The 24307-nt window shown below is 42.2% G+C and overlaps 1 protein-coding gene across 2 annotated transcripts in view; it reads right to left on the reverse strand.

The window, feature by feature from the left end:
* Positions 1-24307, reverse strand: part of WDFY4 (WDFY family member 4) — a 278092-nt gene that overhangs the window by 95300 nt on the left and 158485 nt on the right. For both annotated transcript variants that reach the window (XM_060286432.1, XM_070043905.1), the window contains 4 exons: positions 11095-11172; positions 5022-5228; positions 3574-3625; positions 716-879 (listed from right to left, as the gene is read on the reverse strand). In XM_060286432.1, coding sequence (XP_060142415.1) covers positions 716-879; positions 3574-3625; positions 5022-5228; positions 11095-11172 — 501 coding nt within the window. The remainder of the gene's footprint in view (positions 1-715; positions 880-3573; positions 3626-5021; positions 5229-11094; positions 11173-24307) is intronic.

The raw sequence follows: 24307 nt of genomic DNA on the forward strand, positions 1-24307 counted from the left end.
TTAGACTTGTGTAAGAGGGCCCTTCCCTGTTCCTGTACTTCAGGGGGACCCCCTGACCCTCTTCCAGTCATACCCAGGGGACATGCATGCACACCAAGAGCCTGGGCTCCCACAGTCCAGCTCCAGGCATCCGCAGCAATGGATTTCCCTGCTAACTGGTCCAGCCTGCCTCCTGGCTGTGCCTACTGTCTCTCCAGGTCCACCCTTCTGAGGGCTGAAGGTGCCTCAAGTGTGCTTCCTCTAGGCCTGAGTGGTGGCCAAGGGGAGCTGGTTTCAAGGCGAGGAGTGTGGGGACAGCTGGGACATATGGGTCAGGTGTCCAAACACATCCACCAGGGCCCCTCACTCAGGCACGGGATGGATCCCTCAAGTGGTCAGGCTGTGAGCGGGGGGCCAAGGTGCTGAACTACAAGGAGGTCAGGAATTCTAAATTTGAAACTGGCCCCCCAGGTTATTATAAAGGTCAATATAGGGCATTAGAACATATTTCACTTAACAGTTTATTAGCTTGATTTATATTTTCTAAACATTTTGATGCAAGATGTGTGGGCATTTGCACCCTTGCTCTGGGCCCACAAATTTAGGAGCGTGCCACCGCTTTTGCTCATTGATTTTTTTATGGTGAATGGAGATATCACCTCCCATGTGAGTACAGAAAGCTTAGTTCTCTCATGTCTGATAATCTTTAAAGAGTGATCATGATGGGCTGTGTTACCTTTTCATGATCAAGAAGCTCTTGTAAAATGACTTGTCTCTCCCGACACAGTTCCAAGAAATCTTCAGAGTGCAGGCTTTCGTGTAAGGCGGGGAAGAAGGTCAGCTGGGTGCAGTCTACTGCCTCATCTCTCTCGCTCTCAGCTTCCTGTGGTGTCACTCCATCTGCAGCAGCAAAAAGGGACGTATGGTTTGTGCAGGAGCCACCTGGAGTCACGAGGGACAGTGCACAGCCTGGGCCCGAGTCCCTGGGAGGAACTGCAAGGTTTCAGGGCAGTCGTGAATGACGTGGATCCCAGCGTACCCCTCACTGTTTCTGAAAGTGGACACACCCCTCTGACCCTATCATGTGGTGAACACACCTGCAGGTTGATTCACTCAGGAAGATGTACCCGGGCCTGGCTGCTCTGCAGCTCTCCAGTGACCACGGGGGGATGTTTCAACACCTTCATTAATCAGTAAAGCAATTTCCTAGAGGGTCCCAGAGGGTCCCACAAGATTTGCTTTTTCTGAACTTCACTTTTTGTTTTCTTTTTTTTTTTGGCCACACCAGGTGGCATGCCAGGATCTTAGTTCCCTGAGCAGGGATCAAACCCACGCCCCCTGCAGTGGAAGTGCAGAGTCTTAACCTCTGGACCGCCAGGGAGGTCCCCTGTTCACTCTTTCAAGAGTGGGGTTTTTTTCCCTAATTATGGAAATACTATCTTCTTAATGTAAAAAACTTGGAAAACCCATGAAATTGTGAGAAATTAAAAATGAGAAATAAAACAAGTATCACCTGTGCGCCCAGAGAGAGTGCTAATACCAACAGCTCCTGTTTAGTGAGCACCTTCTCTGTGCTGGATATTTTAATGACATTTTTCATCCAGTCCTACCTAGATTGTAGAGTCCATTCCATTCTCACTTTGCCAATGAAGAAATTGACAAAGGCTAATTATTTTGCTCAAGGTCATACGGCTACTAAGAACTAGAGGCCGAATCTGAACCAAGTCCCTCTGAGTCCAGAGGCTGATCTTTTCATCTCTAGTCTGTCTGTCCTCCCTGGCCACAATGTGGTTTAATTCTGACATCTTTTTTGTACATACATGTATATGTACACACATAACGTAATTTCTGACATGGTAAGAATTATACTGAATTTATAGTTTTTCTTTTCTAACTTTTTGGCTCAAGATTACACCATGAGCACTTTCCCATTCCATTAAAAGTTCTTAGAAAGCAACTTAAGTGGCTGTAATAATCTACTGTGTGACTCTTCCATAATCACCCACCTCACCTCCTATTTTTTAGAGATACAACTAGTTTCTGTTTCTACACTACCAAAATCCACTGTGCTGCAATCATCTGTGTGTCCATCTAGACTTATTTCCAAAGGATGCACTCCTGTGCATGTGCCTTTGGGTGCCAGCTAAGTACATACCTGTGTGGATTTCTAGAGTTTTCTCCTCCACCCTGTCCTGGGTGTCCACCTGCATGGAGCAGCACATGGCTGCAAGGTCAGGGTGCTACTGGACATCTTCTTTGTGGCAAGATGCTCATCTCTTTGACCTCCTCCCCACCTGGGAACCTCACACTTGGATGAATGTAAGTGCCTGCTGCTCACAGCAACATCCATCAGAGGCTTTTCCTCAGGCAGAGAAAACACTGTGTAGATACAGGCACCCAGGAAGGCATGGTGAAGGATCACAGCCCTTTCTTCTTTGACTGAGCTCCCTACTGGGAGTTGGGGGTCCATGCTGGAAACATGGAGGAGGCCTGGGATCATAGGTGACCAGAGGCCCTGCATATAGGGGCCGAGGGGACTTAGCAGCCCATGGCCCTAGGCCACATAAAATCAAACACCTGCTTTCTACCACTGTACCCTCTGCAGCCACCCATTTTGAGAGGGAGAGCAGGCAGATTCTCCTTCTGATCTTAGGGTTATGGGGCTTGGGATGGAAAGAAGAGAAGCCAAAATATGAGTGTTACACTGTCATCCCAAGTCCCAAGTGGGACTCCCCAAATCAACCTGGGATCAAGATCCTCACTTCTGGGCTTTGTTACTGCAGACTGACAAGACAGCAAGCTCCACGCAAAACCCGGTGCTAAGGCACTAAATGAGACAAGTCTGATCAGCTCTAGGAAGGTGTCACTTGGTTAAGGGTATGATATAAGTTGCAGCCTAGGATACAGTGAAACTCACAGACAGAGAGTGTCTGAAACAAAAGGCAGAGTCTTTGGTAGAAACACAAAATCTGAAATATAGTGTATGTGTCTGTGTGTGTGTTTGGTATGTATTTGATGCGTTCGGGCCAAACTGACCTCTGAAAATAAACTAGATTTTTAGCCTATCAACTCAACCAAATTCCTCCATGAGTATTACACAAAGGGTAAGCATAAACATCAACAATGATTCAAAGTGCTTTTTTAAATTGGAGAAATAACAATGACCATTATATCTGTCATCTTCACAATCAGAGAATTCAGTGTTAAGCATTAAATATCTATCCCATCCAATTTTGCTCTAAAATATTTTCCTATTTTCCTCCTAGGTGTTTTGGGTCACATACTGAACATGTATTAGTATTTGGGGGGGCACTTTTAAGGTTTCCCTCATATAGCAAATTGACAGGATAGTTTCCCTGAAAAAAATTCTTACTGTTGCAACCTAAATGCAAACTCCTTCCCCCAGTGGAGCGTTCACGTCCGGAATGGGTCCCTCTTCATTCTGGAGAGCAGAGTGATGAAAGGCCTTGCACTCCCTACTCTAGACTTGCAGCATTTTCTTCCCACAATATATTAACTTCATATCTTTAAGGAGATGTTAAATAAAACCAAGAATTGCTTTAAGTTAAATAAAAATACAGATAAATTGAATACCTTGGTTTTCAGCATTTAACTGAGAAATATCACCAGTTCTGTCCTGACTTTCCTGAAATAAAACCAGAGAAAAGAGAAATTAAATCCTGGATACCTATGGGCCCCACCCCCCTTTCCACAGGTTCACAAACACATACACACACATGCATATGGCTCCTTCAAATCACTCAAGACTCAAAGGCAAGGGAAGCAAAATGCCAAATCCGAAAGGACCACAATAAAATGCAAGTGTTAATGTTCCTGAGTCAAAGGGGAAAAAACCCACAATCTTCCATTAAGTAGGATTTACAGTAATTACCAAAGATTATGTCAAATGGGAGTAGAGAGTATCCTGGCTGTCTGTGGTATGGGCCACCCTGGAGAGGGGACCAGGGACAGGGGTGGGGCTGGACAGCCCAAGAGACCAGAGACTAGGTTCCACAGCCAGCCTTCGGCCTTGACATCAGCACCACGGGCAGGCTTATTTTTCCTGCCTCCATTTCCTAAGAAATGTATTGAGGGAAAAATACTATATATCACCAGATGTTTACAGACAACACACTCAAAACTAAAACGTCTACTGAATAAATGAAATATAATTTTTTCATTAGGTTTTATAAAGGATTTAATGTGGGTAAAAGATTCTGAGGTTACAGACTAGAGAAGAAGCCCAACGTTGTAACTCAGGATGAACGCAGAAGGAAATGTCTTGCGTTCCAGGGTGTGGAAAGGCTGCTTTTCAGAATATCTTAAAGCAGAATTGTTCAATGAGGACATGAAATGCTATTAACAGATTCTTCTGTATCCACTACCAAGCCAAGGATGGTTCTTCATCATTTAAAAGGCAAAAATGTGAGTTTGACAGAGAGTCCAAGCTTCCTTACAGCAAACGCCTGGGGACTGTCCAGATTCCGTTGCCTGGGAATCCAACGCAGCTTCAGTGTCATTTGGACGAAGCGCGTCACTGGCTCAAGCTTGCAGAAATAGCTGAGTTCAAGATATTTCCATTGTAAGACCTGAGTCGGGATTTGCTTGCACAGTAACGCCCATAGAAGGGCTGGCCATGACTGCTCTATGACACATAACTTGTACAAGAGACAGTGCCCACCACGTGGCTCTTTACAAATGCTGGCATCCGGACCATTCTAACGGACTTTTATGGATGTCAGCGTGGTACTGGGTCAGTGGTGTATACGTGAACCACTCACTCACTTATCTTTTTCATTCATTCAGGCTGTAGTTAGAGCATCCCTTCTATGCACCTGGGGAGTTAGTGATTCTTTCCTTCTGTTAAACAGCACCAAGAATGCATTACAGCACTCCTACAGTGAACCGCACGCATTACCTCGCCTACCTGTCCATGCCAAAGCACTCCCGATGGAAACAACATCAGATGGAAACGCTAAGGAGACACCTCTCTATACATTGCCTGTCTGGAAGCATCCTGTCCTGTTGCATCTAATTCTTACCTTGAGCCTTTCTCGACTCAGGGCCTCCAGCGGAGACAAGCGTCTGATACGTTTCCTCATGCGAGCTGGTCCTTCTCTCCAGTCCAGTTCCCACCGGGAGCTGGGTGTGGCTTCTGCCATCTGACGCCACAAGCCCAGCTCCCCGAAAAGCTGCTCCTGGATCCTGGCCCAGTCGTTGGCTGCCTTGATTTTGCCACATCTCCGCCTCTGGGAAGCAGAAGTACAGCGTCACCTCTGGACACATCTCCTCACCAGCCTGGCCCCAAACCTCCTGGGGTGAACAGACCAAGCCCCCCATAATTGCCTGAGGAAAATCACCCCTATAGGCAGCTCCAAGCACCTTCAGGGTGTACTCTCTGGAGCTAGGACCAGGCCAGGAGAAGAAATCAGTTTTTCAGCTTTGAGACCATTTAATTCAACTTCGAGGAGAAAAAAACCCTCTGCCCTTTGGCCCACAGAGCCCCGTGACTGCTGGGCGCTGTGCAGAAAGTAACAGGTCCCAAAGGTCCCCATGCTATTCATCAGAGGATTGGACAGCTATTTGGTAGAATGGACACAGAACCTCACCACAGCCCCTACGCTTCAAAATGATGCTGAAAGCCCTCCTTCCAGTGTCTGGGCTGGAAGTGTGGTGAGAATGTTCAAAGAAGCTAAAACCTTCGATGTTAATGAAAATTATCCTTCCTAATATCTATGGAATCCTCATAGTTTGCATACACAGCACTTGACTGTTATACCTTCTGCTAGAGTATAACTCAAACCTTTTACAAAATACATCGACACCCCTAAATTGCTTTTGTATGCCACACTGAAGTTTCCTACATCATCTATCAAGGAAACATTTCAATTCAGTTTGGACAGCAGAATCAACTTTGTCTGCAGGGTGAACTTTTCCAACTATTCAAATATTTGATGGTATGTGCCCTACATTTTAATTTTTCAGAAAACCGAAAGGTGAAAGTGCTAAGGACAAGAAGCACAGACCTCACAAAAGTAACATAAAGAGAAAAGAAACTCATTGTCATGTACCAGGCTGAGCCTCTCACCTGCTCTATCTCATTTCCTCTACACAATGACACCATAAGTGAGTCTTGGAACTTGTTAAGTACTTTCTATTATCCTCATGAAGGAACCAAGTCTAGGAGAGGAGAAGTGACTTTACCCCAAGGACCAACAGGTGACCAAGCTAAGACTGAAACCCAGCCTGTCTAATTCCAGAGCCTTCACTTCAGCCTGTGTGCTTGATTCCTTTCCTAGGGCCCTGGTATCATTTCATTAAGTCGTGATTTCTGCCAGTATTACTTCAAAGACTGGCAGACTTAGATCCATTTTGAATGGGAAGATCGTTCTCAGAACTTGAAAATTCTCACAAAAACATGACAGATGGTATAGTTCTAAGTACTTGGTCTTTGGCGTCAGATGAACCTGGGCTGTCACAATGTTTCTGCTTTTCACTAGCAGTTTAATCTGAAGGAGACTTAACATCCTCATCAGTCAAATTCAGTTAGTAATATTACCACAATAATAAAACCATGGGTTTATGTAAGGATCAAATGAGACAATATTTTCCAGAGTTTAATACGGTGCCTTACCCAACTTAAGCAGTTAGTATTATTATTGTGAATAAAGCAAATTCTATTTCAAAACAAGATAATTTTGTTTCGCCACAGTTCTTAAATTCACATCCTAAATAGTTATAGCATTTTACAAGTACTCCAATTGTTTAATAAAAAACTCCAGAAAAATAATGACTATCCAAAGCCTTTTACAGGGATTTGGTTATATGAAATGAACACGTGTTTGGGGAAAATATTTCAGCTCCTGGGAGATTGTTGCTGCATTTGTAGTTCCATATTCAGCTTCACAGAGGATGAACAATCCCAAGCTACTGGGTTGTTCATCCGGGGTTTCAAATTAGTCTTTTAAGAGCATCCCTTCCACCCTAAGACTCCACCTATGTAACCTGGAGGTTCACAGCTGCCTGAGTCTTCATCACAGGGCAAACATGTTGTCTGCATATCTGCAGCTAGACAGATGTGTGTCAGGGATAAGATCCCTCATTCATCCTTCAGAGATGAATGACTGTTTAGTCCATGATGGAAGGCTGTATGTGGTCCCAAGACAAAGGACATGAGATGAGTAAATAAGCAGAAGTCCTGAGCTCCTGCACCCGCAAGGTGTTCTGTAACGCCCATGCTTCTGCACAAGGTAAGGTCCCCATTCAGTTCAAACCTCGAGTGGGCCAAATGCCACACCAGACACAGGGGCAGGGATGCTGGTGTATTAGAGGCAGCTATGATTCTCGGCTGAATAGAAGCTCTTGGGTAGCATCACTGAGACTTTCCTCTTGGCAACCAGACCATTCCTACTTTCAGTTCCCAGTGCTGGGGTGCAGCTGACCCCAGCCCTGGCTTCAGTGGGTGATGAATGGTTGTGGGATGGGCTAGTGAGCATCATTCTCTGGGATTGGAACTGGTTGTCTCTAGAGCCATACAGAGCAGACTGCAGAGAGGTGGATGTGTCCACGTTCAGGGCTGCTCACCTTGCGCTGGCCAACCTTATGTGCATCAGGAAAAGGCACCTGATGTATCTGCATTGAGGCATACACAGCCTACAGGCAGGCCTCTCAGCAATGAGACAGTCCCTTTGTGCAAGTTACATAATTTCCCACCCTTTATATGAGCCCTGCCTGGTTCCAGGATGTACAGACTGGGGAGCAGAGCATGAGTTCATGCCAGCCTCAAATGCTCTCTCCTCCATGTGCCTTGTTGCCTAAAACATATTAGTAATCTCATACACTTGTGTGTTTAATGTTTGTGTGAACATGTGTTTGTGTGTGTGTACGAAAAAGAGAGAAAGAAAAGAGAGAGAGGGAGAGAGGAGGCAGATTCCTTGAAGCAGGGTTTGAATACCTGGATCCAGCTCTTCTTGAACTGTGATGTTCTCCTGGATTTTTCAAAATATTTCATGTGTTGCCTAAGCCGGTTTGAGTTGAGTTTCTGATACTTATATCTGAAAGAGCTGTTACCAAAATGTAATGGATATATAGAGACTGAGCAAGAAATGGAAACAGTCTGTTGGCCCCCAGAGAGCCCAAAAGAGAGGGGACAGAGCAATGCCCCTCACACACTAAAAGAAAGGCCATTTCTGGGGTGGAAGGCATCTTGCATAGAACTTTAAACGGTAAAAACTTTAATTTTAAAAAATATATAGACAAAATGAGGCATGTCTGTAAGGTATGCTGAGGACTCAGTATAAGAACAGGTGGCCTGGGTATATCACAGAGCAGCGCCAGAGCAGCCGGACCACAGAGAAGAGAACAAATGTAACTGGAAATGGCAAAGGGGCATCTGGGCAGGGCCAGAGCAGAGGCACCTGTTTTCGTCGGCACTTCTGGAGTGATGGGAAATTGGGGAGATTAAATATCAGAATTGCACGATTTGCTGGTGATGGGATGATGAGGTATACTGGATGCTTGGGTTAGCTTCCAGGGCACTGGGTGACGCTATCTTGTCATGCTGTGAGCACCTGCATCGCCAGTGACCTCTCAGGTTAAGTAAAATGCCCAGTTGGAAAAGTCTCACGCAACCTGTTACTGAGAGCCGTGTGGGCGGGGGCCCTTGAACCTCATTATCTCCACCCTCTTGGAAGGACCTCACGGAGTGTAATTAGGAGAAGCTGTCCTTGAAGAACATGGCATATTTCACAAGGCTGTTTTCTTTCCAGAACTTGGACTTGACTTCTCTGGAAGTGGAGTGCGGCCTTCGTCGGGAAAGTCTACTACACCCCTTAAAAGAAAGCGGGGTGAACACTCCAGACCCCATTATCTCCGGCAGACGGTGATAACACCTGCATTCTTTTAAACATCGAAACGATCTGTCTTAAATATTTAAACACTTGGAAAGTATCCTCACGGATTAGCCTCAAAACGCTGATTTTCTCAAAAATACTTCAATCAACAGTAAAACTCTGTCCCACTTTCTCAAGTACCCTCTGAGCCCCAGTCAGGCCCGCTGCTGAAAATAAGCCAGACTGATGTTCCAGGAGGCTGGACCCTTGCCTCATGGGCTCAGAGCCTCTGCCGAGGTTCTTCTGTCCTTCCCCATTAACCTTCAGTTTTTCAAATTTCAGCAGAAATCCACCAGTTACCACAGAGCACATCTCTCCTAGCCATGACCAAATCTTCCAGGCTTTTCCAACCATAAGAAGAGAAATGGTCAAACTCTTGACTAGATGCTGATTTGAAAGCTTAGATAAACAACACCCTCTGTCTTGAAATGGAACAAGCGTGATGGGGATATCCCTAAATAAAGGATGCAATCCTAAATGATTCATCTTACTTTTCCCCCAATGGCAGCTGAATTTATTAGCCATATTGCTAGTCCTGAACGAAGTTGGTGAATTCAAGTAGTAAGGCACTCACGTGCGAGGTCCTGTCCAAGGGGCGCAGATAACACGCAAATATAAGCCAGCAGGACACCTATCCCCAAACCGCCTCTCCCCCCCGGCATGTCTGATAAACTGCCCACCTCCTTATGTAGCACAGCCTGGGAGGCTGTGTTGCTAGTCTGTATGTTTCTGGGGTGCACGCTGTGCATCTCACACATCCCTATTCGTGGGGGCATGTTGTGGGCTCCCAAACAAGCACATATGGAGATAACTGGATCAGGGTACTTGGCTTAAGTTGATCAGAGCCTATTTTGTTTCCCTTGAACTTGGGGACTACTGTTTCACCATTCCTTCACCCCTCGCCTTACCCCAGGCACACCCAATGGTTCCTTATACCCCACGGCTCCTCTCTTTGTAGTACAACATCCTAGTATTGGCCTTATCACCCTGCTTTAATTTCTTTACTCTTGGTCCCTCTACTGAGTGTTAAGAACCTTCCACCAGAGGAGTATCATTATCATCTCTGCCTTTCCTACACCTAGCAAGGCTTTGGCACAGAGAAGTTGTAAAGTAAAAATACAATTTGTGAAGTTTTAATTCTATTGTTGCGTTCTATTACTCGCAATCATTTTAGAAAATTTTTGTTAACATCAATAATACCACCTAAAAATGAACTTCTTAGCCATTCATTAACCATATATGGGACATCTATTCCCTGCCAGCCACTGTCTAGGTGTTCCATACTCACTCTTTAATCTTTACAGGTAGGCAGTATTATCCTGTCTTAAAGATGGGGACCCTGAGGCTCAGACTAGGCTCAGTCCTAGGAAGGGGCAGACCTGAGATTCAAATAGAGATGTCCCTGGCATGACAGCCAGTGCTCTTTACCTAGACTGTACAGAAATCACTCCTAGAGAGAGGTTTTCAACATCTAAACCTACCCTCATCAGTGGCAACCCACTGTCCTTAGGAGAACAAGCCAAACCCCTAAGGTGGCAGCAAGCCCCTCTGCTTGCTCTGGCCCTGCCTCATCTTCATTCACCCCTGTCCCCTCCCAGCTCAGATCATCCCCGTCACTTCCTCTTCTTCCAGTTAACTGATGACATCCAGTGCTTTCCCGACTCAGGAGCTTCACACATTCCCTCCCCTTAGTCAAAACCACTTCCTTAAAATACTTTAGCCCATATTCCTCCTTCTTCAGATTTCAACTTAGAGATCAATTCCTTGGAGAGGGCCTCTGATCTGCCCAAATTAAAGTCTTCCCCTTGCCATAATGTCCCATTATACTTGTACTTTCCCTGTCTATTGCTCTTTCCAAGTTACAATGATCTATTTATCTGTGCACTTATTTAATGTATGTCTCTCCTTCAGAGTAAGCTACCCGAGAGTGAGGCCCACGTCTGCTGTGTTTACAATCATGCCCCTAGCTCCTAGCACAGGATCTGAGGCACCCAATGGATGCTGAGTAGACAAGTGGATGGAAACACTGCCTATCTCCTCAGCTGCTGACAGTGTGGGTCCAAATCCCATGGCACAGGTCATGAAGGTAGGACTGACTCACTGATGACCAATTATTGGCTTAGCCAATTTAGAATTTAAACCAAATGCTCTTATGATTCTTTATTTCAGGTTCAAGGTAGGTTCTGGTCTACTGTGCAGAGAAGGGAATTGCCTTGTTTCTTACCTGTACATGATCTTTGTATAGAGATGCATATAGTTCCTGTCCTTTTCGTCTGTAGTTCTCGATACATGACACGAAGTCCTGGAGAAGAGACAAAACAAGTCACAACTAATAACAGCTGTGATCTGAGGTAAGAACTTCTCTACTCTGACCGGTTGTCGGGGGAAGTAAGAGTTACAGGATTTGTTGGTCAAATCAATCACAACCTCATGAATACATGTACCACCTATGCTGTTACATTCACATACACACTCACATACATGCTTAGGGGTTACTTCCACTTCCAGCTACGACGAACTAGCTTGTAGCAGATAAATCTTCCTCCCAAGAAAAACTAGAAAAGCTAGAATATAATAGATAAATTAAAATGGAATTCTAAAAAATGTTCAAGTAACTCACATTTATGGAATAGTGCACCCAACAATAGTAAAATACACATTTTTCAAGCCCCCACAAAATATATACCGAGACAAACTACATGTTGGATCATAAAATAAATCTCAACAAATTTTTAAAAAATTAAAACCTGTAAAATATGTTCTCTGACCATAAAAGAATCAAACTGAAATCAATAACAGGAAATCTCCAAACACTTGGGAACTAAACAATATACTTCTAAATAATCCATGGATCAAAAAGTAAGTCTCAAGGGAAATTTTTAAAAATACATAGTACAGTATGTATCAAAATTTGTCACATAGCTAAAACAATACTGAGAGAGAAATATATGTCACCGAATGCATGCATTAGAAAAGAGTTAAATTTTAGAAAATCTGAACAGACCAATAACAAATAGGGAAATTAAATTAGTGATCAAATACTTCTCAAAAAAGAAAAGCCCAGGACCGGATGGCTTCACAGGAGAATTCTATCAAATATTCAAAGAAGAATTAATACCAAACCTTCTTAAATTTCCAAAAAATAGAAGAAGAGGGAATACTTCCCAACTCATCATATGAGGCCAGCATCACTCTAATACCAAAGTCAGGCAAAGACACCACAATAAAAGAAAATTTAAGAGCAATATCCCTGATGAACACAGATGCAAAAATCCTCCATAAAATACTGGCAAACAGAATTCAACAGCACATTACAAGAATCATATACCGTGATCAAGTAGGATTTATCCCTGGGATGCAAGGATAGTTCAATGTATGCAAATCAATCAAGGTGATACATCACATTAACAGAACAAAAGAAAAAAAATCATCACAAAGTTCATTATATATATGTTTTATGTATGTATAAAATTCAGCCTTTAAAAAGAAGGAAATTGTGCTGTTTGCAACAACATAGATGAACCTGAAGGACACTATGCTAAGTGAAATAAGCCAGAACATTGCATCTCACTTATATATGGACTCTAAAATAGTCAAATTCATAGAAGTAGAGAGTAGAATGGTGGTTTCCAGGAGCTGGGGAGAGGCAGAAATGGGGATATGTTGATTACAGGATACAGAGCTTCAGTCATGCAAAACAGTGAGTTCTGAAAACCTCATGTACAGCATTGTGACTCTAGTTAACAATATTGTACTACATATTCGAAATTTGTTAAGAAGTTAGAACTTAAGTGGTCTCATCAGAAAATAAAAGGTAACTATGTGAATTACCTTGATTGTGGTGATTATTTCACAATGTATATGTACATCAAAACATCAAGTTGTACATCTTAAATATATACAATTTTACCCTAATACAGATGAAAAGATTTTAAATTAAAATATTTTTAAATGATGTAATTTTAAAATGTTTTGTATCATAGAGCCTATCTGAAAAAAAAAAAAAAGAGTACAATTTCTAAGTCAATCTAAGATCCCACTAAAGGAACTAGAATAAAAGAGAAAAATAACCCAAAGCAAGCAGAAGGAAGGAAATAATAAAGGTAAGAGCAGAAATCAATGCAATTAAAAACAGAAAAACATGGAGAAAATCATTGAAACAAAACTGGTTCTTTGAAAAGATCGATAAAACTTACAAACCTGTAGAAATACTGACAAAGATAAAAAGAAGACACATATTGCCAATATAAAGAATGAAAGAGAGGCTATTCCTACAGACCCTGCAGACATCAAAAAGATAGCAAGGGAATATTACAAATAACTACATACACATAAATGTGACAACTCAGATTAAATGGACAAATCCTTTGCAAAAACATAAATTACTGTATGTCAACCAATATAAAATATATCATTGGAACAGACTATAACAGTTAAGGAAATTGAATTCATAATTTAAATACTCCCCCCAAATAAATTTCCAGGTCCATATGATTTTGCTTGAGGATTTTACAAAATATTTAAGCAAGAATTAATGTAAATTTTACAAAATATCTTCCAGAAAATAGAAAAAATTGGTACACTTCCCAATTTGTTTTATGAAGCTAGCAATACGCTTATACTTTTACACCACAACCAGACAAACAGAGTACAGGAAAATAAACCTATCTTTCATGAATAGAGATGCAAAAATTCTTTTTTTTTCTTTTTTTTTTTTAACATCTTTATTGGAGTATAATTGCTTTACACTGTTGTGTTAGTTTCTGCTGTATAACAAAGTGAATCAGCTATACATATACACATATCCCGATATCCCCTCCCTCTTGCGTCTCCCTCCCACCCTCACTATCCCACCCCTCTAGGTGGTCACAAAGCACCGAGTTGATCTCCCTATGCTATGCGGCTGCTTCCCACTAGCTATCTATTTTACATTTGGTAGTGTATATATGTCCATGCCACTCTCTCACTTCATCCCAGCTTACCCTTCTCTCTCCCCGTGTCCTCAAGTCCATTCTCTACGTCTGCGTCTTTACTCCTGTGTTGCCCCTAGGTTCTTCAGAATGAGTATGTGTTTTGCTTTTTTTTTTTTAAGATTCTATAAATATGTATTAGCATACGGTATTTGTTTTTCTCTTTCTGACTTACTTCACTCTGTATGACACTCTCTAGGTCCATCCACCTCACTACAAATAACTCAATTTCATTTTTTTATGGCTGAGTAATATTCCATTGTATATATGTGCCACATCTTCTTTATCCATTCATCTGTCAATGGACACTTAGGTTGCTTCCATGTCCTGGCTGTTGTAATAGAGATACAAAAATTCTTAACAAAATATTAGCAAATAGAACCTAGCAATGCATAAAAAGAATGACATACAATGACCAAGTGGGTTTATTCCAGGAACACAAAGCTTGTAAATACCCAAAAAGCAATCGAGATAATCTACCATGTTAGTAGGTTAAAGAAGAAAATGACATGATTGTATCAATTGATGCAGAATAGCATCTGACAAAATTCCACACTCATTCATAATAAAACTCTCAGAAAACCAGGAATAGAGGGGAACTACCTTAACATAATAAAGATCATCTACAAAACCCCACAGCTAACATTATATTTAATGTGAAACAATAAATGCTTTCTCTCTAAGACTGTAAACAAAGCAAAGATGTCTGCTTTTACCGCTCTCATTCAACAAATCGCTGAAGTTCTTAGATTTTACACCAAAAGCATAAAAGAAAACAAATGAATTGGATCTCATCAGCATTAAAAACTTTTGTTCCACAAAAACCCACATAAAAATGATGTAATAGGGCTTCCCTGGTGGCGCAGTGGTTGGGAGTCCGCCTGCCGATGCAGGGGACGTGGGTTCGTGCCCCGGTCCGGGAGGATCCCACATGCTGTGGAGCGGCTGGGCCCGTGAGCCATGGCCGCTGAGCCTGTGCGTCCAGAGCCTGCGCTCCGCAACGGGAGAGGCCACAACAGTGAGAGGCCCGCATACCGCAAAAAAAAAAAAAATTTAAAAATGATGTAATAAGAAGCTACAATCTAGGAGAAAGTATTTGCAAGTCACATCAATCAAAGGACTAGTATGAAGAACTCTTAAAACTCAAGAGCAAAAAAAAAAAATCCCATTAGAATATGCACAAAAGACATGAATAGACATAAAGAGGACATGCAGATCACATGAAGCACATGAGCACGATGTTCTACACCATTAACCATTAATAAAATGAAAATAGAAACCACAATGAGAAATCACTACACACCTATCTGAATGGGTAAAATTAAGAGGTGACAACACCAAATGCTGGTGATGATACAGAGCAACTTGACCACTTACACATTGCTGGTGGAATGTATGGTACAGCGACTCCAGAAAACAGGTCAGTAGATTTTTTTTTATATCTAGGCAACTACCATAGTATCCAGCAGTTGCAACCTCTGGGATTTATCACAGTGAAATGAAAACTTATACTCACACAACCACCTGCATGTGAATGTTTATAGAAGCTTTATTCATAATAGACAAGAACAACCCAGATGACCTTCAATAGGTGAATGATTAAAGAAACTATGAAACATCCATACCATGGAGTACCGCTCAGCAATAAAAAAGAATGAACTGGGCTTCCCTGGTGGTGCAGAGGTTGGGAGTCTGCCTGCTGATGCAGGGGACGTGGGTTCGTGCCCCGGTCCGGGAAGACCCCACGTGCCGCAGAGCGGCTGGGCCCGTGAGCCTGTGCGTCTGGAGCCTGTGCTCCGCAACGGGAGAGGCCACAGTGGTGAGAGGCCCGCGTACTGCACAAAAAAAAAAAAGAATGAACTGTTGATACATGCAACAACCTGGATGAATCTGAACAGAATTATGCTGAGTAAGAAAAGACAATCCCAAAAGGGCAATATGAGAACTTCTTGTAGTGATGGAAATGTTCCTTGTTGTGATACTGTATTACAGTTTTGCAGGATGATACCATTGTGGGAAACTGGATAAAGGGTACATGGGATCTCTCTGTATTATTTCTTGCCATTGCATGTGAATCTACAATTTCCAAAATAATCATTATATGTAGTCCTCACCACTAGGAACTCATAGGAGAAAAAAAATCTTCACTTAAGAATGTCAATGATGGGGCTCCCCTGGTGGTGCAGTGGTTGAGAATCCACCTGCCAATGCAAGGAACATGGGTTCGATCCCTGGTCTGGGAAGCTCCCACATGCCGTGGAGCAAGTAAGCCCATGTGCCACAACTGGTGAGCCTGTGCTCTAGAGCCCGCGAGTAACAGCTACTGAACCCGCGTGCTGCAACTACTGAAGCCTGTGCACCTACAGCCCGGGCTCCACAACAGGAGAGGCCACTGCAATGAGAAGCCCGTACACCACAATGAAGAGTAGCCCCTGTGGTCACTGCAACTAGAGAGAGTACGCGTGCAGCAATGAAGATGCAACGCAGCCAAAAATAAATAAATAAAATAAATTTATTTTAAAAATAAATAAAATGGAAAAGTAAAAGGGTCCTGCTACATAGAAGTAAAACTTTGAAAAAAAAAAAGAATGTCATTGATGAAACAGTACAAATGATTAATTTTATGAAATCTCAATCTTTGAATACAGTCGTTTTTAATAGTCTGTGTGATAAATGGGAAATCTGCGTAAAGCACTTCTGAGCACCAAAAACCATGACGGTCATTTCAAGGAAAAGCACTCATGTAATTGTTAGAGTTGTGAGCTGAACTAGTTGCTTTTGATCACTTTAATTTGAAAGAATGACTGACAGACAAAACTAGTTATGAAGACTTGGATATGTGGCAGATCTTTTCTTGAAAATGAACAAAGTGAACCTGTCATATCAAATAAAACCACTAACAGTATTTTCTGCCTATGATGAAATTTGGGCTTTCAAATTTCGAATATCAGAATGTTGAAAAGCTTGTACCTGCCTCTGTGAGCCTGACAGTTTCTCAGTAGATAAATATTTTTCTGATAAAATTGGTGGTACATGAATATGATTTTTCCATATTGCATAATGAAACATGTCAACATTTGGGAGATCTCGTAACTCAGGGAACCAATATTCTCATTGTATGTTACTTTCATGCTCCAATGCATGTTACAAATCATGTATGGGTTACAATATCCATTCAAAGTACAAGATAATCAATACATTTTACTGTAACAGAGTACAAAAATTTCACTGATAAAAGTTTCAAGTAACCTTTCAGAAACTATTACTTGTTGAATTTTGGTGTAGTATCAAAGAAGAATATCTATAATTTTCTGAAAATTCTATTAAAATACTCCTTTCTTTTCTAACTACATATCTGTGAAAGACCAGATTTTCTTCATGTATTTCAACCAAAAAATAAATTTAAAAGTATTACAACTGATTGAATAAAGAAGCAGATATGAGAATCCAGCTGTCTTCTAAGCCAGATAGATATTAAAGAATTTGCAAAATATAAAACCGTACTACTCTTTTCAAAATTTTTTGTTTTGAAAAATCTATTTATTAAAAATGCTATTTATGGTTATATATAATGGATTTATTACTGCTATCTTAAAATGAATTAATAAAGGCCTTATTTTTAAAATTCTGTTTTAATTTCTAACATGATAAATATCAATAGATACAATCGATATAAACAACAGCTCTTTGAAGTCTCAATAATTTTTAAGAGGGTAAACAGGTCTTGAGACCAAAAAGTCTGAGAACTCTATGAAAATGTTGGTCAACTGCTATGAAAGTGAATGAACTCCTACTTCATGAAAAGACATGGATAAATTTCACACAGTTTGGAATGAAATAAGCCAGAAAGAAGAGCATATGATATGTTATTTCACACACATAAAAGTAAAAAGTGGAAAACTGATGTATGATATTAGCTGCCAGGAAACTGGCTACTTTGGGGGTGCTAGAGACTAGAATCGGGCATGGAGTGGGGGGTGCTTCTGGGGAGCCGTGAATGTTGTATTTTTTAATCTGGGTAGTGGTCACATGTTCACGCCATTAAAATTCTTAAATTTGTATATTTATGACTGGAACACTTTTATTCTATGTGTGCTAATACTTCAATAAAATAAAAGAGTATTTACCAGCAAAGACTCAAAACTATGGAAACAATATAATTTTTAAAACCCCAGTTACTGTTTTGGAGTAGTGGGAATAGGGTGATTTCTTTCTTTCTTCTTCTTTTTTTTGTTTACAAAATTTCCTTAATATTGCTGTTACACGTTTATACAAGTAACATTCATTATGAGCAGTGCAAGTGACATAAAATGCTGACAAATTTGACTAATTTTACATCTAATTTTACATCTAAGGCCAAAGCCCAGTCTTTTTTCTGATATGATGCTTTGGAGATGTGCGGCAGGAGAAAAGAACTCGTGAGGGAACCTGGACACAAAGCAGCCCCTGTCAAACAACGAATGTGCTATCTCACTGAAGAACAGGCCTGGTGTGGATCATCCCAGGGGGTTAAAGTGGGGGAGTTTCAGGCAGGGACACTCCGGCAAGATATATGAAAAGATATTCAAACTTTCATGCTGTTCTGAGCGCTGCTAAATCAGAGTGTTTCACGTAGAATCAAAGTCCAGACAGCTTGGTTCCTGGCCCTTACCAGCCACATTCCATGGGCAAATAACTTAATATTTCCAATTTGATTTATCATCTATAAAATGAAGGTAACAGTACCTCCTCGGTCTAGTCCAAAGAGATATTATAGAGATAAGATGAGACAGTAAAATGAAACTTCATAAAAGGGTCACCCAGAGACTATCTGGGTGTAAGTCATGGGTAAGATCAGTTGAAAAATTTGACCTAGATGGTCTCTTCTGAATTAACAGTTATAGAAAATGCTATATGATTTCAGTTATATATCATATTTACTCTTCAAATAAATACCCTAACGACAATAGCTGCAGCCCAGTGTTGTTTACACCCTTGCTCAGATATTCCATGTCTACCCTCAAATTTTCTCTCTGTTGTTAAGTTCAACCAATAGCCATTGTCCACCTACCATTTTCCAGGCCCTGCAGTACAAAGACGAGCCCCATATCTGCTTTTGTGGAGTGCAGTGGAAGAGCATATAATTATGTGTCGACATGGCCAATGTTGAGACAGAGCTATGTTTGGGACATGGTGACACAGGTCACAGTCAGCACAAAGAAGAGGACACCATGGTGTTCAGTGAAGGCTCCCTGGTTGAGATGCTGCTTTAGCTGAATCTCAAATGAGAGGTTTTAAATAGAAGCCTGATGTGGTCCCATTAGCATTTTTGCTAACTTGCTCTGGTAGCAATTTGAAGGATGGATTTAATGAAGACAAGACTAAAAGTAGGGAGTTCCCTTAGGACACTATCATGACAGCGCAAGTGAGGGCTCACAGGGTGGAATGGGTGAAGTAGAGGAGTCAAATTCAAGAACAACATGGAAAATAAAATTGGGATAAACTGGTGACTGTATGAGAGGGTAAGAATTACTCTAAAACTTCTAGTTTGCCTAATGGAACAAATTAAATTAGATAAACTAAGAAAAATTAATAGATATCACAAGAACAAGAGAAAGAGCAAGTTTAAGCGATATGAGGACATGTTGAATTTGAAGCATCAGTGGTACAGCTGGACATCCCTAGAAGAAAGCTCAAGTGAGAGTTCCAAGTTCTATATAGATCTGTGAGCCACCAGCAATCAAATGATAAATAAACAGTGAGAGATGATAAGATGTCTCATGGAGAATACGTGCAGAGAGGAGCCTGATGAGCCAAGGTCGGAAACCGGAGAACACTAGCAAAGTTTAGGATAGGAGAAGAAAGGTTAGAAAAGTTTAAGGAAAATCAGAAAGAGAATGTCATGGAGACCCAGAGCTGTTTAACCACAGTGGTTGCATCAGAGAAGTCCTGTACGATGAAGCTTGAAAATGTCTTGGATTTGTCTACAGAAATTGGTCTTTGGTAATTTCTACAAGTTATTTCAGAGGAATGATTAGACAGCAGCGAGTCAACCAGAAATTTGGAGATAAGGAAATGGAGACGATGAATACTGCCAACTCATTCAAGAAACCTGAATCTGAAGAAGAGAAAAAAAGAGGTGGGAGTAGGGCCATGCAATATAAGAGGAAGGATACAACCCAAGTGTATTGCTAGGCTGTGGGGAGCTTGGCAGCAGATGGGAGAAGGTTGAAAAGCAAAGGGAAGAGGAAGGTGGCACAGGTTCCACGGGATGAGAGAAGAGAGGATGGAATCAGCAGCCCATGGAGAGGCTGACCTGAGCCATGAGGAAGGGCTCATGCTTGGAAGCTGGATGGAAGGACCTGAGGATGGGTGCAGATGTGGATGAGTGTGTGAGCAGAACACTACTGAGTGAGGTGCTTCACACTTGATGGCTTCCAGTTCCAGGGTAGAGTAAAGGGGAAGATGGCTCTGCTTCCCCTGAGCGCTGAGCAGGGGTGAAGGCTTGGAATAGTGGATTAGGAGGATGGGAGAGGGACCTGACCAGGGACCTAACCTGATGAGTTATATAAAAGTGCTGATAGCCCAAATATTTGTTATCCCTTAGTCCGTTCTCTCAACATTACATCCAGTTAACTAATTTGCACATAGCACTTTACAGCTGACAAAGGAGTTTCCATATGCATTATCACATTTAATATTTAGCCACCTGACAAACCTGTATTATTATCATCCTCATTTTACGGAAGAGGAAGCTGAGGACAAGTGAGATGAGTGACTCCAACAATACGGGAGTTGGCAGTGCTGGAAGATGACTTCTTGGATTCTGCCATCACGTGAGTGTCTCCCACGTGGTTTCCACCCTGTGTGTTGCCACAGTGCTAAGCAAACATTACTTTGCAATTGCTTTTGAGACCTTTCATGCCCTGAAAAGTTGTCACACTCTGGATGTGGAGACAGGAGGAGGGCGGTTCAAGGGCAGAGGCCCATCTGCCTGGGCAGCAGTGAATATGGCACATCGATGGGAGACAAATTCAGAGCAAAGCTCTGCATTGCTTATTGGAGCAAAATAGCCTTTGCTTAGCAACTGCCTGTGTGTTAAAGAGTTTGAGAACCTCTAAAGTAGGACCAAGGGCCTCAGAAGGCCGTTTGGAGATTTGAGAGGGAAAGCAGATCTGGTTTAAAGAGCCTCTGCCTTGCTGTCCCAGTGCCTCCTTAGGGAAGGGTTTGGCTACAGAACACAGATCAGATCTTGGAATGGGGAACAAGGCACAGCCTACCTGGAGGGTCACCTTTAAGTGAGCTGACCTCAGCTTGATGGTGCCCAGCTTTGCCAGGGGCACCCCTGGGGCCGGCCAGCTGCTGGTGACCCTCCCGCCCAAGCTCTCCCACAGGAAGCGCCTGCTGTCACTGATGACAGTCATTACATTGTTGGTTTAAAGCATCGTTAGTCCTGTAATTACAGCTGTATGGCCTAGCCAGAAAGGAGAAAGACCCATATCTAAACACAGCCTCTCAGATCCTGCTTGGAAACTTAGTACCAACGTTACAGTTGTAGGTCCTGGACTCTCCAGCCAAGCACGGCATGTGTCGGGTCTGGAACTAAACTCAGTAGTAAGAAATGCCACTGTATCTACCATGTGCTGACACATGCATGGCATTTTAATCTTTCTTCTCACAATTTTCACTGCTAGTCACTTACACTAAGGAAATCATAAGATATATGCACGAATATTCACTGGACAGTATTTTCCACCATCTTATTTATAGCAGCATAAAATGAAACAATGTAAATATCAACACGTGGAGGGATGGTTCATCCTTACTGTAGAGCATTATGCAGTCACCACAAGTTATGCTCACAAAGGGCCACCACTAGCCCATACAGCACCTTTGTGTCCCCTTTGGGCAGATGCCATCCTGGACCTGCTTGGATAACTTGAATAGTGGGACAAAGGCTGGATTTCGGCTTCTTTTTGCCATGCTGGCCAGATGCCCTCGTGCGTAACCTGCACAACTGTTCACGGCAGTCCTGGTGTCAAAGAAGTTTTGATGATATGGAACCAGGTTTTTGATGTACTGAGATTTTTTTTAAAGGAGGTTAGAAAAAAATATGCTAACAATAACAACAATTAAATGTGTATCGATTTTGCATGGAAAAGAAAAACTGAAAAAAAATATAGGGCTTTGGTCGTTAGTGCTGTTTGCCAAATATTTCCAGTTCTCTCCTCCTGTAGCTACATGGCATGATTCACCCTTCCTGCCACCTTTGAGCCATAGGTGAGGCCAGGGAGAGGTGCGCCGAAACTTTAAGGGCTCATGCTCTGTTTGCTAAGCTCTTTTTTAATTGCCATGGCAGTGCTCAAAGTTCTAGACAACGGCAACTCCATGAGCTGGTATCACTGGGCGAGGTTAAGGCACAGAAGACTCCCAACCAACTCACAATGCATGTGTAGCACAGGTGAGAAAGAAACCTTTGCTATTTTAGGGCAATTCGTTTTGGGGGTGTTTGTTACTGTAACATAACTTTTCCTGAATAATACACACACCAAAAATGTCAGGAAGGGTTATAGTGAAACTGCATTAAAATACATAAAATTCATTTGGATTCGTATTTGTGATCTGTGAGAAAAGATCAACAGAGCTAAGTGAAAGCAAGTGTGAGATCAATGAAATATTATGAGCAAAAAGCTCAAACGATTTGAGCAACAAGATAAATAACAGGCTTAATGGATTATAGCCCAAATTATAAAATAAATACACTGCTCACCTCTCCTCCACCAGTGCAGGCTGAGAGGATGAGGGATCGGATTAACAGTGTCGTGTAGTTGGCTGGCAGTGAGCAACCAAGGAAACCATGTCTGTGTGAGCCCTTTGTCATGATCATGTAACTGGTAATTATCAAGAATTCTCTTTCCCAGCACGCCTCCTCAGGGCCCCAGGGCAGAGTGCAAAGCCTGCAGAGGCAGTGCTCCACATTACAGCGGCTGGGTTCCCCGCCTGAAGCCCCCCTAGAATAAGCTCCTCAAGGACAACGTCCATCCCTGTTCCCAAGTGTCTGGCAAATGGAGACAACAATAGACGAAAGTTTGAGAGACTGAAATGAAGCTCATAGATTTTGGCACTCCTCTGAGCTAAATTCTCTGCAGCTGGTCACTTCCTGCCCAGAGTAAAACACTGGTGATGGTCAGATATAGGGCCAGGTGATAAGATTTCTGGGTCTGCAAAGAACAAAGGTCAGGAGCTGGGCAGTTCTGGCCTTCACTTCCACTGCCATGTTTAAACCCGTCTGAAATTCAATGTTTTCCTGGTTGTGAAACATTCAATAAACAGATCACATATGCAATTTTTCTATTATGCCTTCTCTACATAAGGTTGATATATCTGCCTTCAAATATAAGTTCTTACTGGAGACCTCGCTTTAGTTAAAGGGTAGAAGCAGTTAATGAGAAAACAATGAAATGCTTTCCCTGTTTGTTGGTAAATCTTGTATAATACCTACACGTGCACCCGTAAAAGGCTAGCAGTTCCTTATGAAGGTAAACAGGAACTAAGGGACAGAACGGCCTGGGTCTGCATCAAGCCACAGTCAAGGTGTCTTTGGAAGATATCTATTTGGACGACTCAGGCCAGGAAATGCTCTTTTCTCCAAGTGCCCAGATAATTGCACTTTTCTCTACGGTGGAGACATAGCCCCTGGATTCTTAATAAATGTCAAGCAATACCAGAGTAATAATCATATTTCCAGCAATAATGACAAACAACTGGTGCTTGGAGTGGGTGAAGAGGGACCAGATCACCACAGCGCAATTCATCTCTTGTTAAATTCACTCACATATTAATTTCTAAGATGAACAGTGGTTTCTAATTTGTCTTTTTTGAACTGTGCTGTTTTTATTAAATTCAATTGTCATGAGACTGACTACTTTTAAAAAAAGACACTCCCGTGTAGCAAAGGACAAAAGCTTTGGAACTGCAGGTACCAGGCCTCCTCAAAGAAGCCAGCTTCCCTCCTCTTTTTCTCCTTCTTGGGCATCAGAGCCTCTGTGAGACTCAGACAGATGGGAAGCATCACCACACTGACCTTTCCTGAACTCAGCCACGTCTCCTCAAGTTTCCGTTATCATCTTCCTTAGAGGTGAGGCTCATGGAGACACAGACCTCCTTGGGCAGGAGCAGAAGGTTAGGAATTACCTACGAGAAGGGGTCTGGATGAGAGATGAATGTGAGGCTCTACCTTGGAGGACTGCAACGCATGGAAACATTTTCCCCTGAACACATTTTGAGACTTGAGGTTGCTGTTACTGACTGACTCGTGTTCCCCTCAAATTCACATGTTGAAGCCCCAGCTCCTAGTACCTCAGAGTATGACTGTATTTTAGAGATAGGGCCTTTAAAAAGGTAATTAAACAAGGCTGTTAGAGTGTGCACTAGTTGAATCTAGTCAGTGTTCTCCTGGGAAGAGGAAAAGATCCTAGGGATGCTCTC

Source organism: Globicephala melas, chromosome 16, assembly GCF_963455315.2.
Source record: "Globicephala melas chromosome 16, mGloMel1.2, whole genome shotgun sequence".
In the NCBI taxonomy this organism is placed as follows: domain Eukaryota; kingdom Metazoa; phylum Chordata; class Mammalia; order Artiodactyla; family Delphinidae; genus Globicephala; species Globicephala melas.